Source organism: Mustelus asterias, chromosome 7 (assembly GCF_964213995.1).
Source record: "Mustelus asterias chromosome 7, sMusAst1.hap1.1, whole genome shotgun sequence".
Classification (NCBI taxonomy): Eukaryota; Metazoa; Chordata; class Chondrichthyes; order Carcharhiniformes; family Triakidae; genus Mustelus; species Mustelus asterias.
In genome coordinates, this window is record NC_135807.1 from 67,726,870 (window position 1) to 67,744,742 (window position 17,873).

The 17,873-nt window shown below is 41.2% G+C and overlaps 1 protein-coding gene across 3 annotated transcripts in view; it reads left to right on the forward strand.

Moving 5' to 3' along the window:
* lyn (LYN proto-oncogene, Src family tyrosine kinase) overlaps positions 1-17,613 on the forward strand; it is a 91,482-nt gene extending 73,869 nt beyond the window's left edge. For all 3 annotated transcript variants that reach the window (XM_078216187.1, XM_078216186.1, XM_078216188.1), the window contains exons 11-13: positions 14,602-14,755; positions 16,527-16,658; positions 17,398-17,613. In XM_078216187.1, the coding sequence (XP_078072313.1) occupies positions 14,602-14,755; positions 16,527-16,658; positions 17,398-17,600 (489 nt within the window). In that variant the 3' untranslated portion in view covers positions 17,601-17,613. The remainder of the gene's footprint in view (positions 1-14,601; positions 14,756-16,526; positions 16,659-17,397) is intronic.
* Positions 17,614-17,873: the final 260 nt, after the last annotated feature.

Sequence of the window (17,873 nt, forward strand, 5' to 3'; positions counted from 1 at the left end):
AAAGGCTACATGACTCACCATATGTCATTTCTCCAGAATAGTCTTCCTCTTCCCCCTTGCCCACTTTGCTACACCTAGTTATTTTAGTGTTTTTGCTGCTGCCATTCTGCTGAGCAGTCCACTTATTTGGGAGTTTTACATAGCCAGTATCATCCAGTCACTATTAGTCATAGTTCCTTTTCTCTATGAACAGAGAACTGCAACGTTGTTTTATAAGGTCAATCTTCCAAATTTTAATTGTATTGCAGTTTTTAACTCCATACAGTTCAAACATTCTTTTAAACTCATCTGATACTAGTTCATTGTTACTGCAGTTTGTATTAAAAACAAGATAATTCATACTTTCAAAAAGAGTCACAGACTCTAGGTTCTCACCACTGTATCCCAGTAACACTTGCCATTTCTATACTTTCACAGTCGGTAAAAACACAAAAGGAAACATTCCTTATGTGCAATGGTGAGTTCTAGCATAAGCCCACGTGACTTTTACTGGGGACTGTTTAAGTTTTTATAGTTTTGTTACAAGCATTTCCTTAACAATATAATCCAGTTAAACAAAAAAATCCTGCTTGCCAAATGGACATTTCGTGCCTGAAGGAATGTTCCTTCAAGTCAGTGAGTGTTTTCTTAAATTATTTTACATGCAGACTTGCACAAATTTTGGTTTAGATATTGATTTTATTTCTGAGCTGGATATCCCGGTTCTCAAAATGATACTATGCAAAATAAATGCTGGCTGAGTTTTAAACCACCCTGTGTAGCTTCTGGACTTTTGAAAGTATTTTCCTATGAAATTGCACTTCCAATGAGTTTTTGCCCTCTCTTGTTCCATAATATTCTGATGTTAATTTGATCAAACACTGGATGCACTTCACCAGAAGGGAAGAGGAATGACTGGCACTAGATCCTCGGAGTGCAGTCAATGATTCACAGCCCCCTACAGATTCTTTCGGTTGAGTATGGCATCTTTTTTGGCCTTAACATGCTGTAGACGTTGAATTATGCGATGGTACTTTCCTCACCTCCTGGCAAGTTCCCAGTTGCAAGTGATGAGCTTATCCAAAGCCAGCCAAAAAATAAAACTTTAGTTGGTCCTGGAAGATTTTCTGAACTGTTGGGTGGGTAGGATTCTTTCCCTCCCACATTTATAGTGGCATCACTGGGAGTGGGGGAGGAGTTGGGGTGGGTAGTTTGTACATCTGTGGTTCACAGAGGTAGCTGCACATGTAAAAGTGCAGCTATCTCCAGTCAGATCCAATTTTTGTCAGCAGGATGTCCAGAGCAAGACTTGTGGGCTTTATTGTTTGAGCTAACTTCAATCCTGTATAACATTTTTCTATTGACGCATTTTGCCTGTTAGAGAATGAAAGGTGCAATGAGTTCACACAGTATCCTATTATTTTTGGAGCATGTTCCAATTCAATGGTGCAAAGGTTTCCTGGTTATAAGAGTTCTACATAAAATAAGTTGGGCTGCCTGAACTCATTGCTGGCGTTATGTCTGTAACTTGGAATTTATTTACAATCTCACTCATCCATAGTGGCCATTGACATGAAGCAACTTAACAAAAATAAACAACTTTTATCAAAGCATACTCTCTCAGTATTTTCTGCAGAACTTCTCAAGATGTAATATAGTTTTAACAGAAAATTGGTGAAGACCTTGAAGATGGCCTTAAATGGCCATGAAAGCTGTTTCTTCAATTTTCTGCCATAATTTCCAGCAGGAGATTGGGAAACTCCTGTGAAAATTCTATCCAACTGTGCCGAGGTTAGGCTTGAAGTGAAGAAAAGAAAGAAGGACTGTTGTTAGTGTATCTTTACACCCAATACTTTTTTTATTATCCTTTTGGGGAATAGTGGTGAAAGGATTTCCGAGCTGGTTATTAGCCCATTGAACCGCGTTAAATACTTTTGTGGCCAACAAATCCTGGCTTTAGACTTGAACTTGGAGCATCTGGTCCAACAACAGGGATGCTACCACTCTGCCACAAGGCCTCCCCTATAGAAGAATGAGGAAGGATGATTTGTTCGAAGGAGCACCAAATGAAACTATTTATCTTGAACCAAGGAACAAAAAAAACCTGCAAATAAAGGAGATAGAAGAGCAAATATACTGCCCTTACTCAGTCTGTATGCCTCTATTCCCTCCTTATTCATGTACCCATCCAGATGCCCTTTAAATATTGCTAATGCCCCTGCTTCCACCACCTTCTCTGGCAGTGAGTTCAAGGCACCAACTACACCTTCCCCTGCACATGTCCATTAAACTATCTCCCCCTCACCTTGAAACTATGCTTCCTTGTAATTAACACTTCCACCTTGGAGGAAAAAGACCTCTATTCACCCTGTCTATGCCTCTCACAATTTTGCAGACCTCTATCATGTCTCCCCTCAGCCTCTGTCTTTCCAGTGAAAACAATCCTAATTTATTCAACCTTTCCTCATAGCCAATGCCCTCGAGATCCGGCAACATCCTGGTGAACCTTCTTTGCACTCTCTCCAGAACTTCCACGTCCTTCTGGTAATATGGTGACCAAAACTGCACATAATGCTCCAAATGCAGCCTAACCAAGGTTTTATATTGTTCCAACGTGATTTCCCAATTCTTGTACTCAATGCCCTGGCCAATGAATGGAAGCATGCCATATGTTTTCTTAATTAGCTTGGCCACCTTTGTTGTCACTTTTAGGGAACTGTGGACCTCCATGCCCAAATCCCTCTATGTTAATGTTCCTAAGGGTTCTGCCATTTATAGTATAATTCACAGCTAAATTTGATCCTCAAATGCATCACCTCACATTTGTCCAGATTAAACTTCATCTGTCATTTCTGTGCCCAAGATCTATGTCCTGTTGTACCCTCAGGAGAGAGAGGAGCAGATGTGCAGGCAGATACTGGAAAGGTGTGAAAAAAGCAGGGTAGTCCTGGTGGTGACTTTAACTTCCCCCATATTAACTGGGACTACCTGAGAGCCAAGGCTCAGATGGAGAGCAATTTGTTAGATGTGCCCAGGGGGTGCTTTTTGATACAGTATGTTGACAATCCAACCAGGGAGGGAGCCATACCAGACTTTGTATTGGGGAATAAGCTGGACCATGTGATTGATGTTTCAGCGAGGGAGCATTTTGGGTTTAGCGACCATAATTCCAGATGATTTTGGGTAGTCATGGATAAGGATAAGAGTGGCCCTCGGGTCAGGGTGAGGGCCAAATACATCCAAATTAGACAGGAACTGGGGAATGTGGTTTGGGAGCAGCTATTCCAGAGCATGTTCACATCTGGGAAGCTTTGAAAGGCCAGTTGACGCACATGCATGTACTCACAAGAATGAAGGATAGAAATGGTAGGATTCGGGAACTATGGATGACATGGAAAATTTTAAGCTTAGTCAAAAGGAAAAAGGAAGCATATGATAGGCCCATGCAACTAAAAACTGACAAAGCCCTTGAGGTGTATAGAGAAAGTAGGAAGGAACTTGAACACGGAAGTAGGAGGGCCAAAAGGGGCCATGAGGTCGAGGAAAATCCCAAGGCTATTATGCATATATTAGGAGCAAGAGAAAGAGTAGGCCCACTCGAGGACAATGGAGGGAAGTTGTGTGTAGAGCCACAGGAAGTGGGTGAGATCCTTAATGAGTACTTTGTACCAGTATTCACCAAGGAGAAGGACATGACGGATGTTGAAGTCAGGGATAGGTGTGTGAAGGCTCTAGAAAATGTCAATATATCGAAGGAGGAAGTGTTGGGTATCCTAAATTGCATTAAGGTGAACAAGTCTCTGGGGCCGAATGGCAGGAGGCAAGGGAAGAAATAGCTGGAGCCTTAACCGATATCTTCACATTCTCATTGATTACAGGCACTGTTCCAGAGGACTGGAGAATAGCCAGTGTTGTTCCCTTGTTTAATATTAACCTGGAGAAATTCAATGCAAGAGGTGTAGAAAGTGTCAAATTCTTATGCATTCAGGAGAACTTTTTTTTAAAATCCAATATGTAGCAAGCCCAACAAAGAGTGAGTTCTGGACTTCGATTTTAGGGAATGAGTCAGGGCAGGTGGAAGGAGCATCATTGAAACAACATTTTGGTGAGTGGTAGTGATCCATAATTCAATTAGACCATGGAAAAGGATAAAAATATTCAGACAACCAAATGTATGGGGGAAGGTCAATTTTACTAAGATGATTTGGCAAAACTGGCCTGGAACCAGTGACTTGAAAGTAAATCCATGTTAGAGCAATGGATTATTCAAGGAGAAGATGAAAAGGGTGTGACTCAAAATTCTCAACTTCCAGGATGTCAAATAGTATGCAGAACAGTAAAAGCCAAAAAGTGTACGCCAGATATTGAGAGCTTAAGATTGTAGAATTCCTAAAGGAGTATAGAGTGAGCAGGGATAAAATTCAAGAAAGAAATCAGGAAGGCACACTGAGGTCTCAGAAAAATTATTGGCAAGTAAAATCAAAGAAAACCTAAATATGTTTTCTAAATACATAAAGAGCAAAAGGATAACATAGGAAAGAATAGGGCCAGATCTTTATTTTATGCCTCCCCTTCCCCACAAACCTGTTGCCAGCCTTGCCCCCTGCCAATCACCTTTCCTCCTGTTCTAGCCACTGTGGTGCTGTTCTTGGAATGCCTGGAGAACCGCTGGCCAGTCTAATTGACTGGCAGCTCTCTCTAGGGCAGGACTTCCTCCTGGAGACGGTGGGGTACATTCCCCATTGACCCTTCTGGCGACTTGTGTGTGGAGGTGGAATATGTGGGCCTGATTCTGAGTGAATAATTTGCCTTTGTTTTCACATAAGCAATGGATAAACTAGACATGGTCATTAAGAAGAAGGAGAAATAATACAGATGAGCAGTGAGGGTTTAAAATATTATGGGGGAAGTCGATAAATCATGAGGTCTGGATAAAATGTATCCCAGGCTGTTAGAGAGCAAGGAAGAAAAAGCAGAGGTTCTGGCTAGCATTTTCCAATCCTCTCTGGATTGGCATGGTGCTGGATGAATGTTAACATTGTGCTGTTGTTTAAAAAGGAAGAAAGACATAGCCCAAATTATTACAAGTAAATCAGGCTAACCTTGGTGGTGGGCAAATTATTGGGAAATCATTGTCTAAATTCTCATTTAATGAGGCACAGATTAATTGAAGAAAATCAGCCTGGATTTGTTAATGGAAGGTTGGTCTGACACTTATTGAAATTCCTTGTTACCTCCAAAATGGCAGATGAGTCATAAAATTAAAAGCCCGTGGGATACAAGGGAAAGTGGCAATTAGGATCCAAAACTGTTTCTGTTCAGTGTCAAGAAACAAAGGGTTAAGGCCAATGGATCTTTTTCGTGACAGGGAGGCTGTTTCCAATAGGGTTCTACAAGGCTCAATACTGGGTTTCTTGTTTCTCATTGTCCATATTAATGATTCAGACCTGCAATGGAGGGAGCATAATTTAAAAAGTTTGCAGATGATATGAAAATTGTTCATGCGGTTGATGGCGAGGAAGGTATAGGCTGCAGGAAGATCAGTGGACTGATCAGGTAGGAAGCAAAATGGCAAATGGGGTTCAGTCTGGAGAACTGTAAGGTAATGCTTTTACAGAAGACAAGCAAGGCAAGGAAATATGCAAAAGATTATTGGATGCGAAGGGGTGTAGAGGGACAGACGGACCTTAAAGTGATGTCTGCAGATGCCTGAAAGTAACAGGACAAGTAAGTCAGGTGGTCAACAAGGCATAGGGCTACTTTCCTTTCCTTTCTTGGTCAAGGCCAAGAATATAAGAGCAGGAGGTTTCCTCGAACTCCTGGAAAATATTTCAACCGCAGCACCACATTGTAGAAAGGATGTCATTACACGAGAGACTATGCAGAAGAGGTTTACCAGGAATGGAAAGTTTTAGTTTGAGAAGCTTGCATAGGCTAGGGTTAGGCTGAAGACAGATTTAACTCTGGTGTATAGAATGAGAGACCTAGATAGAGTGAATAGGATGAACCTATTTCCGTTAGCAGGAAAATCAACAATCGTAAGCACAGATCTAAGATTGGTAGCAGGACTAGAGGGAATGATGTGAGTTTGGTACTGAGTGATAGAGGCAGAAAGCTTCACAGTTTAAAAAATACACACAAGGTGCCTTAACATACAAGGCTATGGACCAAGAGCTAGAAGCTAGGAGATTGGCTAACTCCTTTACAGCCACACAATGTCCAAAAATGTGCAGGTTAGGTGCATTGGCCATGCTAAATTGCCGTTTAGTGTTCTGGGATGCATAGGTTAGAGGGATTAGCGGGGTAAATATGTCGGGTGGCAGAGATTGAACCTGGGTGGGATTGTTGTTGGTGCAGACTCGATGGGCCGAATAGCCTCCTTCTGCACTGTAGGGGTTCTATGATGTGCTGAATAGTCACCTTCTGTGGTGTCAATATTTCTGTGGTCAATATTTTCTATGTTTTACTGCTTCATTTGACTCATTTATCTCAGCATGATTTTGGATAAGAAAAATTATAAGTTCTATTCTTCAATAAGTAATAAAAGCTCTATTAAGTAATATGTCTGACTTTGCGAACAGAAAATCACCAAAATAATCAAAGGACCATCGTTTTAGCTGCTAACTATCATGCTCTGGATTGTTTAAGAAAATGCAGCATTTTCCTAAAATTCCAGAGGGTTGTTTCATTCAGAGCAGCAGAAAGCTGAACAAACAGTTAATATGGGGGTGTTGCTTTAAGAATAGCAGAAGAATCCCTATGGAACTTCAGGGCTTTCCTATTCGATTAGCTTGTTGGGTTGCCCGTAAACTTATAAACTGACACTAACCTCCCAAAACCCATGGCCTATGCCACCCAGAACAAGAGCAGTAATCCACAGAAACACCATCAGATCCAAGTCCCACACCATCCTGATTTGAACAGATGCACTACCGTTGTTTCTTTCTTGTTCTGGGGTCAAATTCTGGCAGTATTGCAGGAGTACCTTTACCAAATGAACTACAAGGAAACTAACAATGGGCGTAACATCCTCTCCCAGAGATTTTTTAAAATGTAGTTTCTGGAATTCTTTATTATTTTTAGAAAGGTTTGTGGTCATTTCTGCGCAAACTAATTTTTGAGTTTCATTGTTCACACTGTAGTCATACTTCCCGCAAGTGCATCAAATAGGGGAACTGAGAAAATGAACATTTGCTGATCTAAATATTACTGGCCCATGATGTGCATGTTTTGGAAACAGATGTGTTTTACCTATTTGTTGCTATCTGATTGACATAACATACAAGCAGTGTTCAATGTGACTGGAGTTAACCTACACTTGTAGATGGAAAGCCTGGTCATTGCACTCTTTCCCCTCCTTCACCTTAGCCCCATAAAATATTTGTCTACAAGCCTCCTTACTTCATAGGATCTGTGGTTATTATTGTTAGCCTTCAAGTTGAATTTTAAAAAAACACCGGGCCTTTTAATGAAAAATATACATGATTTCTTTCAAAAGAGAAAGACACCATCTGTTCTCTATGGACTGCCAGTAGCACCTCTTAGCCTTTCCCCTTATTTTTGTAGGTACTCATCTTTCATTTCCTCACCCTACAGTATAAATATCTCTCTTTTTATATGCCTTTTAGCTTTGACAAAGGGTCATTTGGACTCGACGTCAGCTCTTTTCTCTCCTTACAGATGCTGCCAGAGTTGCTGAGATTTTCCAACATTTTCTCTTTTGGTTTCAGATTCCAGCATCTGCAGTAATTTGTTTTTATAATTTTTTCAATGTTGTTTTGAATTTTGCACCTTTATAAATATCTTTCCCATGTTATTGGGTGTGCTGTTTTAGGTAAATTACTGGAAGAAAGTCAATGATGCATAGCTACAGCTGCTTGCATTGGCTTGGTTCCACCCATGTGGGCTTATTGCATGACTAGATAGCATTCTGATTTTCGACAAGAAAACAGACGGCAGAATCTTGTGGAGGCAACAGGGTCACGACTGCAGAGACAGCGAGATCCACCACCTCCCCATTACCTCTTTTTTTGAGAGAGCCTTCCCCTGGGATCAAGGACCCTGGGGGCTGAAGTCTCGCCCACCAATTTGATGAGATCACTTTCTGGAGTCGCGTGGAAAGCCCAAGATACCTTAACCCCTATATAAATCTTCCAAATGGGGGGTGGAGGGGTTACATTTAATATCTTTAACATAACTAACTTCTTGAGATAAAGGGTAAAATTGCCATAATCCCAGATGGCCATAGGCTGCTCTCCTGTGTGTGTGTGTGCGCGTGCGTGCGCGTACGTGTGTGCACTGACTGATGGTGATTTTAACCTGAGGGTCACCTCACATCAGTCAAGGGGCAAGGTTGCAATGGCAGGCCTTCATGAATAACCTCAGCTGGTACAGGAATTGAACCCATGCTGTTGGTGTCGCTCTGCATCATAAACTAGCAGTTCAGCCAACTGACCTAACTGACTTCCAGTTACTAAGGCTGGGATTTTCTGTGACCCCTGCCATCACCCGCCTCCCGCAGCAAGTGGCCAATGGCCACCACCAGTGGGATTTTGCTCACCCCTGTGCTGGGGATCCCACCGCAGGGGGTTGATTCCAGCAGGACTAGAAGATCCTGCCGGCAGGAAGGGCCAATGTAGGTGTTCTTTGATTTTAGTTCAGAAAATTTATTTTGTTTTAAACAGTGAATCTTCAGGTTTCATTCCTTTAACAGATGCCTGGATTTCCAGATTCTTAAAAAATAGTAAACATGTTGCTGGTCTCTCCTGAGATCATAACACAATTGTGATAATTTCCTGATCAGCTCTCCACTTTCGCCTGAACTGAGTAGCTGGATGATGTTGTGATTATGGTTGAATCATAGAATCCCCACAGTACAGAAGGAGGCCATTCATAATCCCACCCAGGCCCTATTCCCATAACCCTCAACACTGCTAATCCTCCTGACACTAGGGTCAATTTAGCATAGCCAATCAACCTAACCCGTGCATCTTTGTGTTAAGGCACCAGTACCTGTGGACCTATACCCCACCTTAATTAAGTCCCTTCAGGAGTTGAATGGAGAAAGTCAGCTAAGCTAACAAAATGTGACAAACTTCTTCGTCACCTATTTTTATATAAATGAGAGAGAATGGATGTTGTGACAGGTTTTGTTATTAGGTGACAGTGCAGGCTAAGACAACTATTGCAATGATTTTGACTAGTTTTCTATTTATTTTCATTTCATAACCAAATGGATAACTGCACTCGTGCTATTGTGTCAAATTCAGTTTACCTCCACATGACAAACTACGCTCTAATCTGTGCCCCTTAGATTTCTGGGAAATCTTGTTGGATGAAAGTGTTATCATCCTGGTTCAGAAAGGGGATATTGCAATAATTGCACAGTCAAAATGAAATCCTGTTCAAAAGCTCTGTTGGCCAAAGTACCTTTTTTTAAAAAAAAACAAACTAACCCTTGTGTGCAGCATTCTAATGCCGCTCGGTAAATGCGGTTCACAGTAGCTCGCCCACGGTGTGTCTCGCTGCGATAACATAGCTGACGTAGATAAACTTGGAGCATGGAGTATTATGGGTATAATGCTCCACAACTCCCTTCCCCAATTATATAAAGCAGCGCTTTGTAGACATTCACCTGCTCCATGAAACTAACTTTAATCCCTTTTGTAGCTTTGTGAGATATGAGCTTATTCTTCCATGACACGCGCATATCAACAATACTTAATTTTTCTTTCAGGTTTGTACAAAATGATTACTCTGTCAGAGGTTCCCATTTTGGATTTAACTGGTTCAGTATATTTATTTGTATATTTAGATTTTTGAAAGGATGCTGGTTATAAACTCTGCGCACAATCTTCCTGTGTACATAAGGTCAAGGCTACATTTAAAGTTTGTTCACTTCTCTTTCATGTGAAGTGAGACTGGGAAGTTTCTGGTTCCTTACCCTAGCCCTTAGTACTTACAGTAGGTTTGTGCATAAGCACAGTTTATTGAGAAAGAAGCTGATCAGAATTTTAATCATCCCACGCCCCTCGCAACAAAGGGAGCAATCTGGGAGGCCACTTTGAGACCCCTGAATGGCCAGTTAGTGAGGAAGTGTCACACCAATGATTCGTGTGCCAGGGTGAAGATACCACCCTATTTTTATTGTTTTTTAATGCTGTCTGTGGGATTTGCGTCCCCTCTTTGACATGTGATGAACTGTGGCAGCAGGTAAATCAATTGTATTTATACATCTTTCACATTCTTGGGACATCATAGAATCCCCACAGTATAGAAGGAGGCAATTTAGCCCATCAAGCCTGTACCGACTACAATCCGACCCAGGCCCTATTCCCGTAACCCTCATTTACTCTGTGAACCCCCCTGACACTAGTGTCAATTTAGCACGACCAATCAACCTAACCTGCACATCTTTGGACTGTGGGAGGAAACCATAGCACCCAGAGGAAACCCATGCAGACACTGGGAGAAAGTGCAAACTCCACAAGGCCAGAATTGAACCCGGGTCCCTAGCACTGTGAGGCAGCAGTGCTAACCACTGCTGCCTCACATCCTAAAGTCTTTTTGACTACATTTAAAATATATTTACTCTATGTGAAGATATATTCAAGTATGGCAGCCAATTTACATAAAACAACATTGCATAAAAAGCAATGAGATGAGTGACCTGTTTTGTGATTTTTGATATAGGGATTAAGGTTTTTACCAGAAAAATTCAATAATGGTTCTATCCCTGTGTTGAGGTAGCTAATCTTTTCCCAAGACATTGAAGGAGAAGCTACATTTGACTTAACTATCTCCAATTATGGGGTCTAGAGTGGATCAGTTAAAGAAGGCAATACTTCTATTCTAAAACAAATTGGCTTTCATCCTTAAGCACCAGAGCGAACTGTATTTCAATGAAGGAGCTTTCATCTGCTGTCAACTGCAGTAATAACGAGCTGACATTATGACTGTGAAAAAAAAATGAGTTTATAGGGCAAACTTTTAGGTTCCCCACCAACAGATTTGAAGGTAAAGGGGAATCTGTAAAACTCTACAGGTGGCTTTCCCACTGTCTGACCTGTCCACAATTTTATGTGGGGCAGGTGAAGCCTAGGGTAGCCCACCCATCCTTGACCCAATTGAGGTCTATAAATAGCCAATATTAGTCCACAGTGGGCATTTTCCAGCTGGGTTCATTTTTGAGGCTGGTGAGAGGAATTCGGGGGAAGACTGACATGTCACTTGTGTGGCCCTCGGGTGAGAAGTAGGGTGCCTCCCTCAAGGGCTCCCAATCCACATCAGACTCGCCTGCCCCTGGCAGGCGCCCCCGGAGCCTCTCCGTCAAGACCCCTGACCCCGTCTGCATCCCCTCCTGTCCCCAATCCTGGACCTCGCTTCCTCTCCCTGCATTTGGATTGGCCAGCAGTCCTGAGGCAGGACCTCTGGCTGATGGAAGAGTGGAAGTCTTGTCTCCGGCCAACGAGTGTTCATTGGCTGAGGGGCTGTGATCAGCAAGGATTCATTCCCCTTCGGGTAGCAGAGTGGGAAATCTCTTCCCCCGATAAATCTTCCTCATATATTTCTTCTTGGGGCAGAGATTTAGTTTCATCCTTGTTCTAGTTCTGCCAATCATGTTTTTTAAAAGGAATAGGTACTGACTTGTTTTCACAATTGGGTGGACACCGTTATTATTTATCATTGGACAATGTAGCTAAAAAGGATACAAAACCTTGTGTGCAAAATCTGTTTGATGCTGAAGCAGTTTGTGTTGGTTAAGGAATGAGACAGACCTTGTGGGGGTTTTTGTTGCATTTTGTTTGATTTCCAGAACCAGTTTGCAATAAAGTTCCATGGACCTGTATTTAAAGATGAAAGAAATAAGAAAATGCTGGGAATCTTCAGCAGGTCTGGCAGTATCTGTGGGGAGAGGAACAAAGTTTATTTTTCATTGGCTGGATTTCCCCTGCTGGTTTCTGAACCTTGCTGTCTGACTGAACTGTAGGTCAGAAGCCCAGACTATGGGGAAACAGTCACTCGTTCAGATTTACCCTGGGTTAGCCAATTCGTGCTCAAGAGGCTAGGATCACCACCCAATTGAGGACACCTTAGGTGGGCTTTGATCCTGGAGGGCCAATCAGAGGTCTTTCTCTCTGAGAAAAGCAGGAGGATGCATTGGAAAACAAGTGAGAGGGAAGATGCTTCAAAATGGAGGGGCCCTCACTCCATAAGTTTAAACTCACATCAGCCCCATTATTATAGGAGAAGGAGAATTGCTTTCCTGGGGCAGCTGGCATTTTCTTATGCTGCACACAGGAAGGTGGGTTGGGGGGGAGGGGGGTGGTGGGGGCAAGGCCTGCCCACCCCCAATCCCCACTGTCCCTCACTAAGAGGCCTCACCAGGCAGTTAAATTTTCATTGTAGTAGTGCTTGGTGGCCCTGCATCATCCAGATAGTTCTACAAATTTCAACATCGGGCATCCCCGCTTCCCCCAACTCAGTTGAGCCCTGGAATAGGGTCAAGCACTGCTACAGTGTGAAAGAAGATGCATGCCAGTAGTAGGGGTTAGTGGCATTACGGTTGGACAGACAGACCCAGCCTCCATTGTAAGTGCTGGATTTGCCAGTTGCATGGGATAGGTGGGTACTAGCAATTGGCAGGAATACTCAACTCTCACCTAGAATGGTGCCACAAACTTCCATATGGTCAGCATTGGAGGACGATGGCATATGCAAACTACCTGAGTTGTAGCTTCAGGACTTTCAGTGCCTGAACCCCTAATTCATCCTTTATTTATTAACATGATTTGCATGTCACTTCTTTCATGGAACATAGAACAGTACAGCACAGAACAGGCCCTTCGGCACACTATGTTGTGCCGAGCTTTATCTGAAACCGAGATCAAGCTATCCCACTCCCTATCATCCTGGTGTGCTCCATGTGCCTATCCAATAACCACTTAAATGTTCCTAAAGTGTCTGACTCCACTATCACTGCAGGCAGTCCATTCCACATCCCAACCACTCTCTGCATAAAAAACCTACCTCTGATATCCTTCCTATATCTCCCACCACGAACCCTATAGTTATGCCCCCTTGTAATAGCTCCATCCACCCGAGGAAATAGTCTTTGAACGTTCACTCTATCTATCCCCTTCATCATTTTATAAACCTCTATTAAGTCTTCCCTCAGCCTCCTTCACTCCAGAGAGAACAGCCCTAGCTCCCTCAACCTTTCCCCATAAGACCTACCCTCCAAACCAGGCAGCATCCTGGTAAATCTCCTCTGCACTCTCTCCAATGCTTCCACATCCTTCTTATAGTGAGGTGACCAGAACTGCACACAATATTCCAAATGTGGTCTCACCAAGGTCCTGTACAGTTGCAGCATAACCCCACGGCTCTTAAACTCCAACCCCCTGTTAATAAAAGCTAACACACTATAGGCCTTCTTCACAGCTCTATCCACTTGAGTGGCAACCTTTAGAGATCTGTGGATATGGACCCCAAGATCTCTGTTCCTCCACAGTCTTCAGAACCCTACCTTTTGACCCTGTAATCCACATTTAAATTAGACCTACCAAAATGAATCACCTCACATTTATCAGGGTTAAACTCCATTTGCCATTTTTCAGCCCAGCTTTGCATCCTATCTATGATTCTTTGCAGCCTACAACAGCCCTCCACCTCATCCACTACTCCACCAATCTTGGTGTCATCAGCAAATTTACTGATCCACCCTTCAGCCCCCTCCTCTAAGTCATTAATAAAAATCACAAAGAGCAGAGGACCAAGCATTGATCCCTGTGGCACTCCGCTAGCAACCTGCCTCCAGTCCAAAAATTTTCCATCCACCACCACCCTCTGTCTTCTGTGCATTTAAGACCTGGCTGGCTGTAGAGATTTGCATTCTAATCAGTATTCTGTAATTTGATTTCTGTGTCTGTGCCCTGTTTGAGAACAGAGACCACTGCATCAGACGAAGGAGCATTGCTCCGAAAGCTTATGGTATTTGCTACCAAATAAACCTGTTGGACTTTAACCTGGTGTTGTGAGACTTCTTACTGTGCTTACCCCAGTCCAACGCCGGCATCTCCACATCATTTCGATCAGACAGCCAGTTACCTATCCAATCGGCTAACTTTCCCTCTATCCCACACCTCCTTACTTTCATCATAAGCCGACCATGGGGGACCTTATCAAACGCCTCACTAAAATCCATGTTTATGACATCAACTGCCCTACCTTTATCAACACACTTAGTTACCTCCTCAAAAAATTCCATCAAATTTGTGAGGCACGACTTGCCCTTCACAAATCCGTGCTGACTATCCCGGATTAATCCGCATCTTTCTAAATGGTCGTAAATCCCATCCCTAAGGACCTTTCCCATCAATTTACCAACCACAGAAGTAAGACTAACCGGTCTATAATTACCAGGGTCATTTCTATTCCCTTTCTTAAACAGAGGAACAACATTCGCCACTCTCCAGTCCTTTCGATGAGATTTTCACTGGGAATCAAATCTTATTTAATTTCCAGAAATTGCATATGATCCAAAATGCAATTTATTGATATTTTATGCTGCAACCTGCAAGAGACAATCTAACTCCTAAAATATGTTTGATTCTATTGTAGATTGCAGAGGGAATGGCGTTTATTGAAAGAAAAAATTACATCCATCGAGATCTTAGAGCAGCTAATGTTTTGGTATCGGAAAGCTTGATGTGTAAAATTGCTGATTTTGGTCTTGCTCGAATAATTGAAGATAATGAGTACACAGCCAAAGAAGGTACATTTTAACCGTCTGAAAATTGATGTGAATTTTACAAATGTTTAATTCCACAAAGTGACTATGAACCATATGATAAAGCTTAATTAAAGCAGAATGTTTATTTCCATGGTTATGAAACAAAAAACTGGAAGATAGCTGACCTTTTATTGGTCCTTCAGGAATTTAAGGGTGAACTTCCTCAGCATCTTCCTCCTTGTCAACTGATACTTTGACAGAAATAGCATCAACAGTGTTTCTATTACTTTTCCCAGGTTTAATGAGGCTAAAGCCTCCTTTGCGTTTTCCTGGCTCAGTGAATGTTAAAAGCAGGGAGGGGAATTATCTTTCAGTTTACGTGCAATCCCTGAGCTGTATAACTTTCCTGTAATCGTTGCTTCCAAACTCTCTTCAGTTGATTATTTTAAATGTGGTTCTTTTCAAGAAGTGCAAAATTCATAATTTTGTGCATCATTTATCACAAGATCTGGAAAAGTAGTGACACCTTTTAATGCCTGATGTCCTAGAATAAAAGAATCTTTGTCAAATAAGCTTCATTTTGTGGTGGTCAGTTGGTAGCAAAACTGTTTCACAGTAAAAGAAAAATCTTTGTGTCTCCAATGACTCCATCATCCCACGCACCCTGGTAATCCTGGAGTGGTTTAAGTATTTTGTGAAAAACTGGTAGCAGTCCATATCAGCAGATTGTAATGTATGATAATCATTGTTTTATCAGATAAATCATTCAGAGCTGTAGAAGGATTTAAAAATTAACGAACTTGCAAAACTTCATTTTAAGTACTTCAACCCAAATTCTCTGTTGCATTTTGAGAAATTAAACATAACATTTCTGCATCTCTGCTGCTAAATGTAGCATAACAAATGTTACACAAAAATCTCAATGTTAATGAAAACCATGATGGACATGAACATATAAATGTGTCTAATATGGCATGTGAGGCTGTAAAGTTGGAAATACACAAATTCCCTGGTTGTAATGACTTTGTGATTGAGGCCTTGCTTCTAATCAGATTTTATCTTTTGTTCTTAATTAGCCTGAAATGCTTTAATTATAGCTGAGATGATGTTCCTGATGGGCTAATTAAAGCTGCTCTGCTACTAAAACATTGATTCACATTTTGGACAGCAATTTGAATATAATTTAGAACATTTTAGTTGCCTCTAGGTTTTGAAAGTGCTGGTAAAAGTATCATAACATATTGAAAAAATTAGAATCCATCTTTTGGACAGTAGCACTGCTCAAATATTGACTCTGAATACAAAAGTTCATGTATAGAATGATTTTCATGTTAATGAAATGGCACCATTCAAAGAGCGAAATTATCACTAGGGAAATTTATTCCCTGTTTAAGAAATTCCCTCTGATAGCAATAATGACCATAATCCAGAATCTCTTTGTTGTAAAGGATGACCATGAAGCCTAGGAAAAATGTTTTAGTGTTATAGTATGATAAGTTGTGACAGCATATCAGTACAAAATTTTATTTTTCAAACCCTGCTTGATTCCAATATCAGCTTTTGACTATTGTACAGATACATTTCTGTTTCTTGTTTGTCAAGCTCTGCTTTATTCTTTTCCTGAGCTGTATATGGGGCAGAAAGATGAGCAGTTATGTCATTATATTTATTCAGAGCTGTTTAATATTTTATATTATCCTTGTAGAATGTCAGTCTTCAGTATTTTAACTTTTTCCCACTTTAGGAAGCAGTTGAGTTCCAAAAGGAAAACTAAATTTAAAAGATAATTAAAGAAGTGTATTCTACATTTCAGGGGCTAAGTTTCCAATTAAATGGACAGCACCTGAAGCTATAAGCTATGGATCTTTCACGATTAAGTCAGATGTTTGGTCCTTTGGGATACTCCTGTATGAAATAGTTACATATGGAAAAATCCCATATCCAGGTAAGAACACCCACACCATGTGGTATAATATTACAGCAAGCATTCTACGCTCTGGATGATTACCTCAACAGTGATATTTGATTTGACTTTAAATATTTTTTACTTTAAATATTTTTATTCAAAGGATCCTTCACCTTCCAATTTCTCTGCTCCTTTCAACTCTTGCTGCAAGATGACAGGACTCTGGTACATTGCCCAAGTGGCTATGTGATAGACAAGAACAATCTACTCAGCAGTGGAGGATATCACAGCAACTTCTTATTTTTGTCCCAACACTCACAAATGCACTCTTCCAACAGGAATCTGTCAATAGCAATCAGACTCTGATTCACTTCTGCATGTTATCCTGCTGCTGAGGTTAATTGTAATATCCTAGATGACTCTGCACAGACTGGGGATCAAACCAGAGATGGATTAGCAGGACATAAGGTGGCATCTGTGACAAAAAAGTTTTATTTTTAATAAAGTTCCCTCTGCTTTGTCCCAATAATATGGCCCAATCCCATAGGAACAGTCCCACTGGAGAAGAGTGATATTTGAAATCATTCACCACAACAGCTATTCTGTGGCCACTGAGTGAGAATTGCTACACTGGATTCTGACGTAGATGCGGTTTGTGTTTATTGGTGGAGTGATGATCACTTGGAACATGTCTGAGAATAGCAATGATTTATTTCCATTACAGATTTTAAAAACTGAAATTATTGAAGAAAATTGAATATTTTATTTTCTTCTTTAGGGATGTCGAATACTGAGGTTGTAAATGCTATTGGGCGGGGTTACCGCATGCCACGTCCTGATGAATGCCCACTAGAGCTGTATGATGTCATGAAGGATTGTTGGAAGAGTAAAGCTGAAGATCGGCCAACCTTTGAATATCTTAAAGGGCTGCTTGAAGACTTTTACACAGCAACAGAAGGTCAATACCAACAACAGCCATAGAGGAATTTAAAATTTTTTAAAAATCAATAACAAGGACATTGTTAAATTGTGTGAAAGAGAATCTTCCATTTGATTGCCACCAGAATATAATTTCAATTAGAGAAACCACTAACTGAATCTTAATTAACTGGAACATTCAGTGATACCAAGTGATCTCCCCAATCACATTGGGAAATATTATGGAGGTTGTATATTGTGTCTTAAAGGATAGAAACAAAAGTTCGATAAAACAGTTGATATTTTCATGGAAGTGGCAAGTCATTTTTTAAAGCA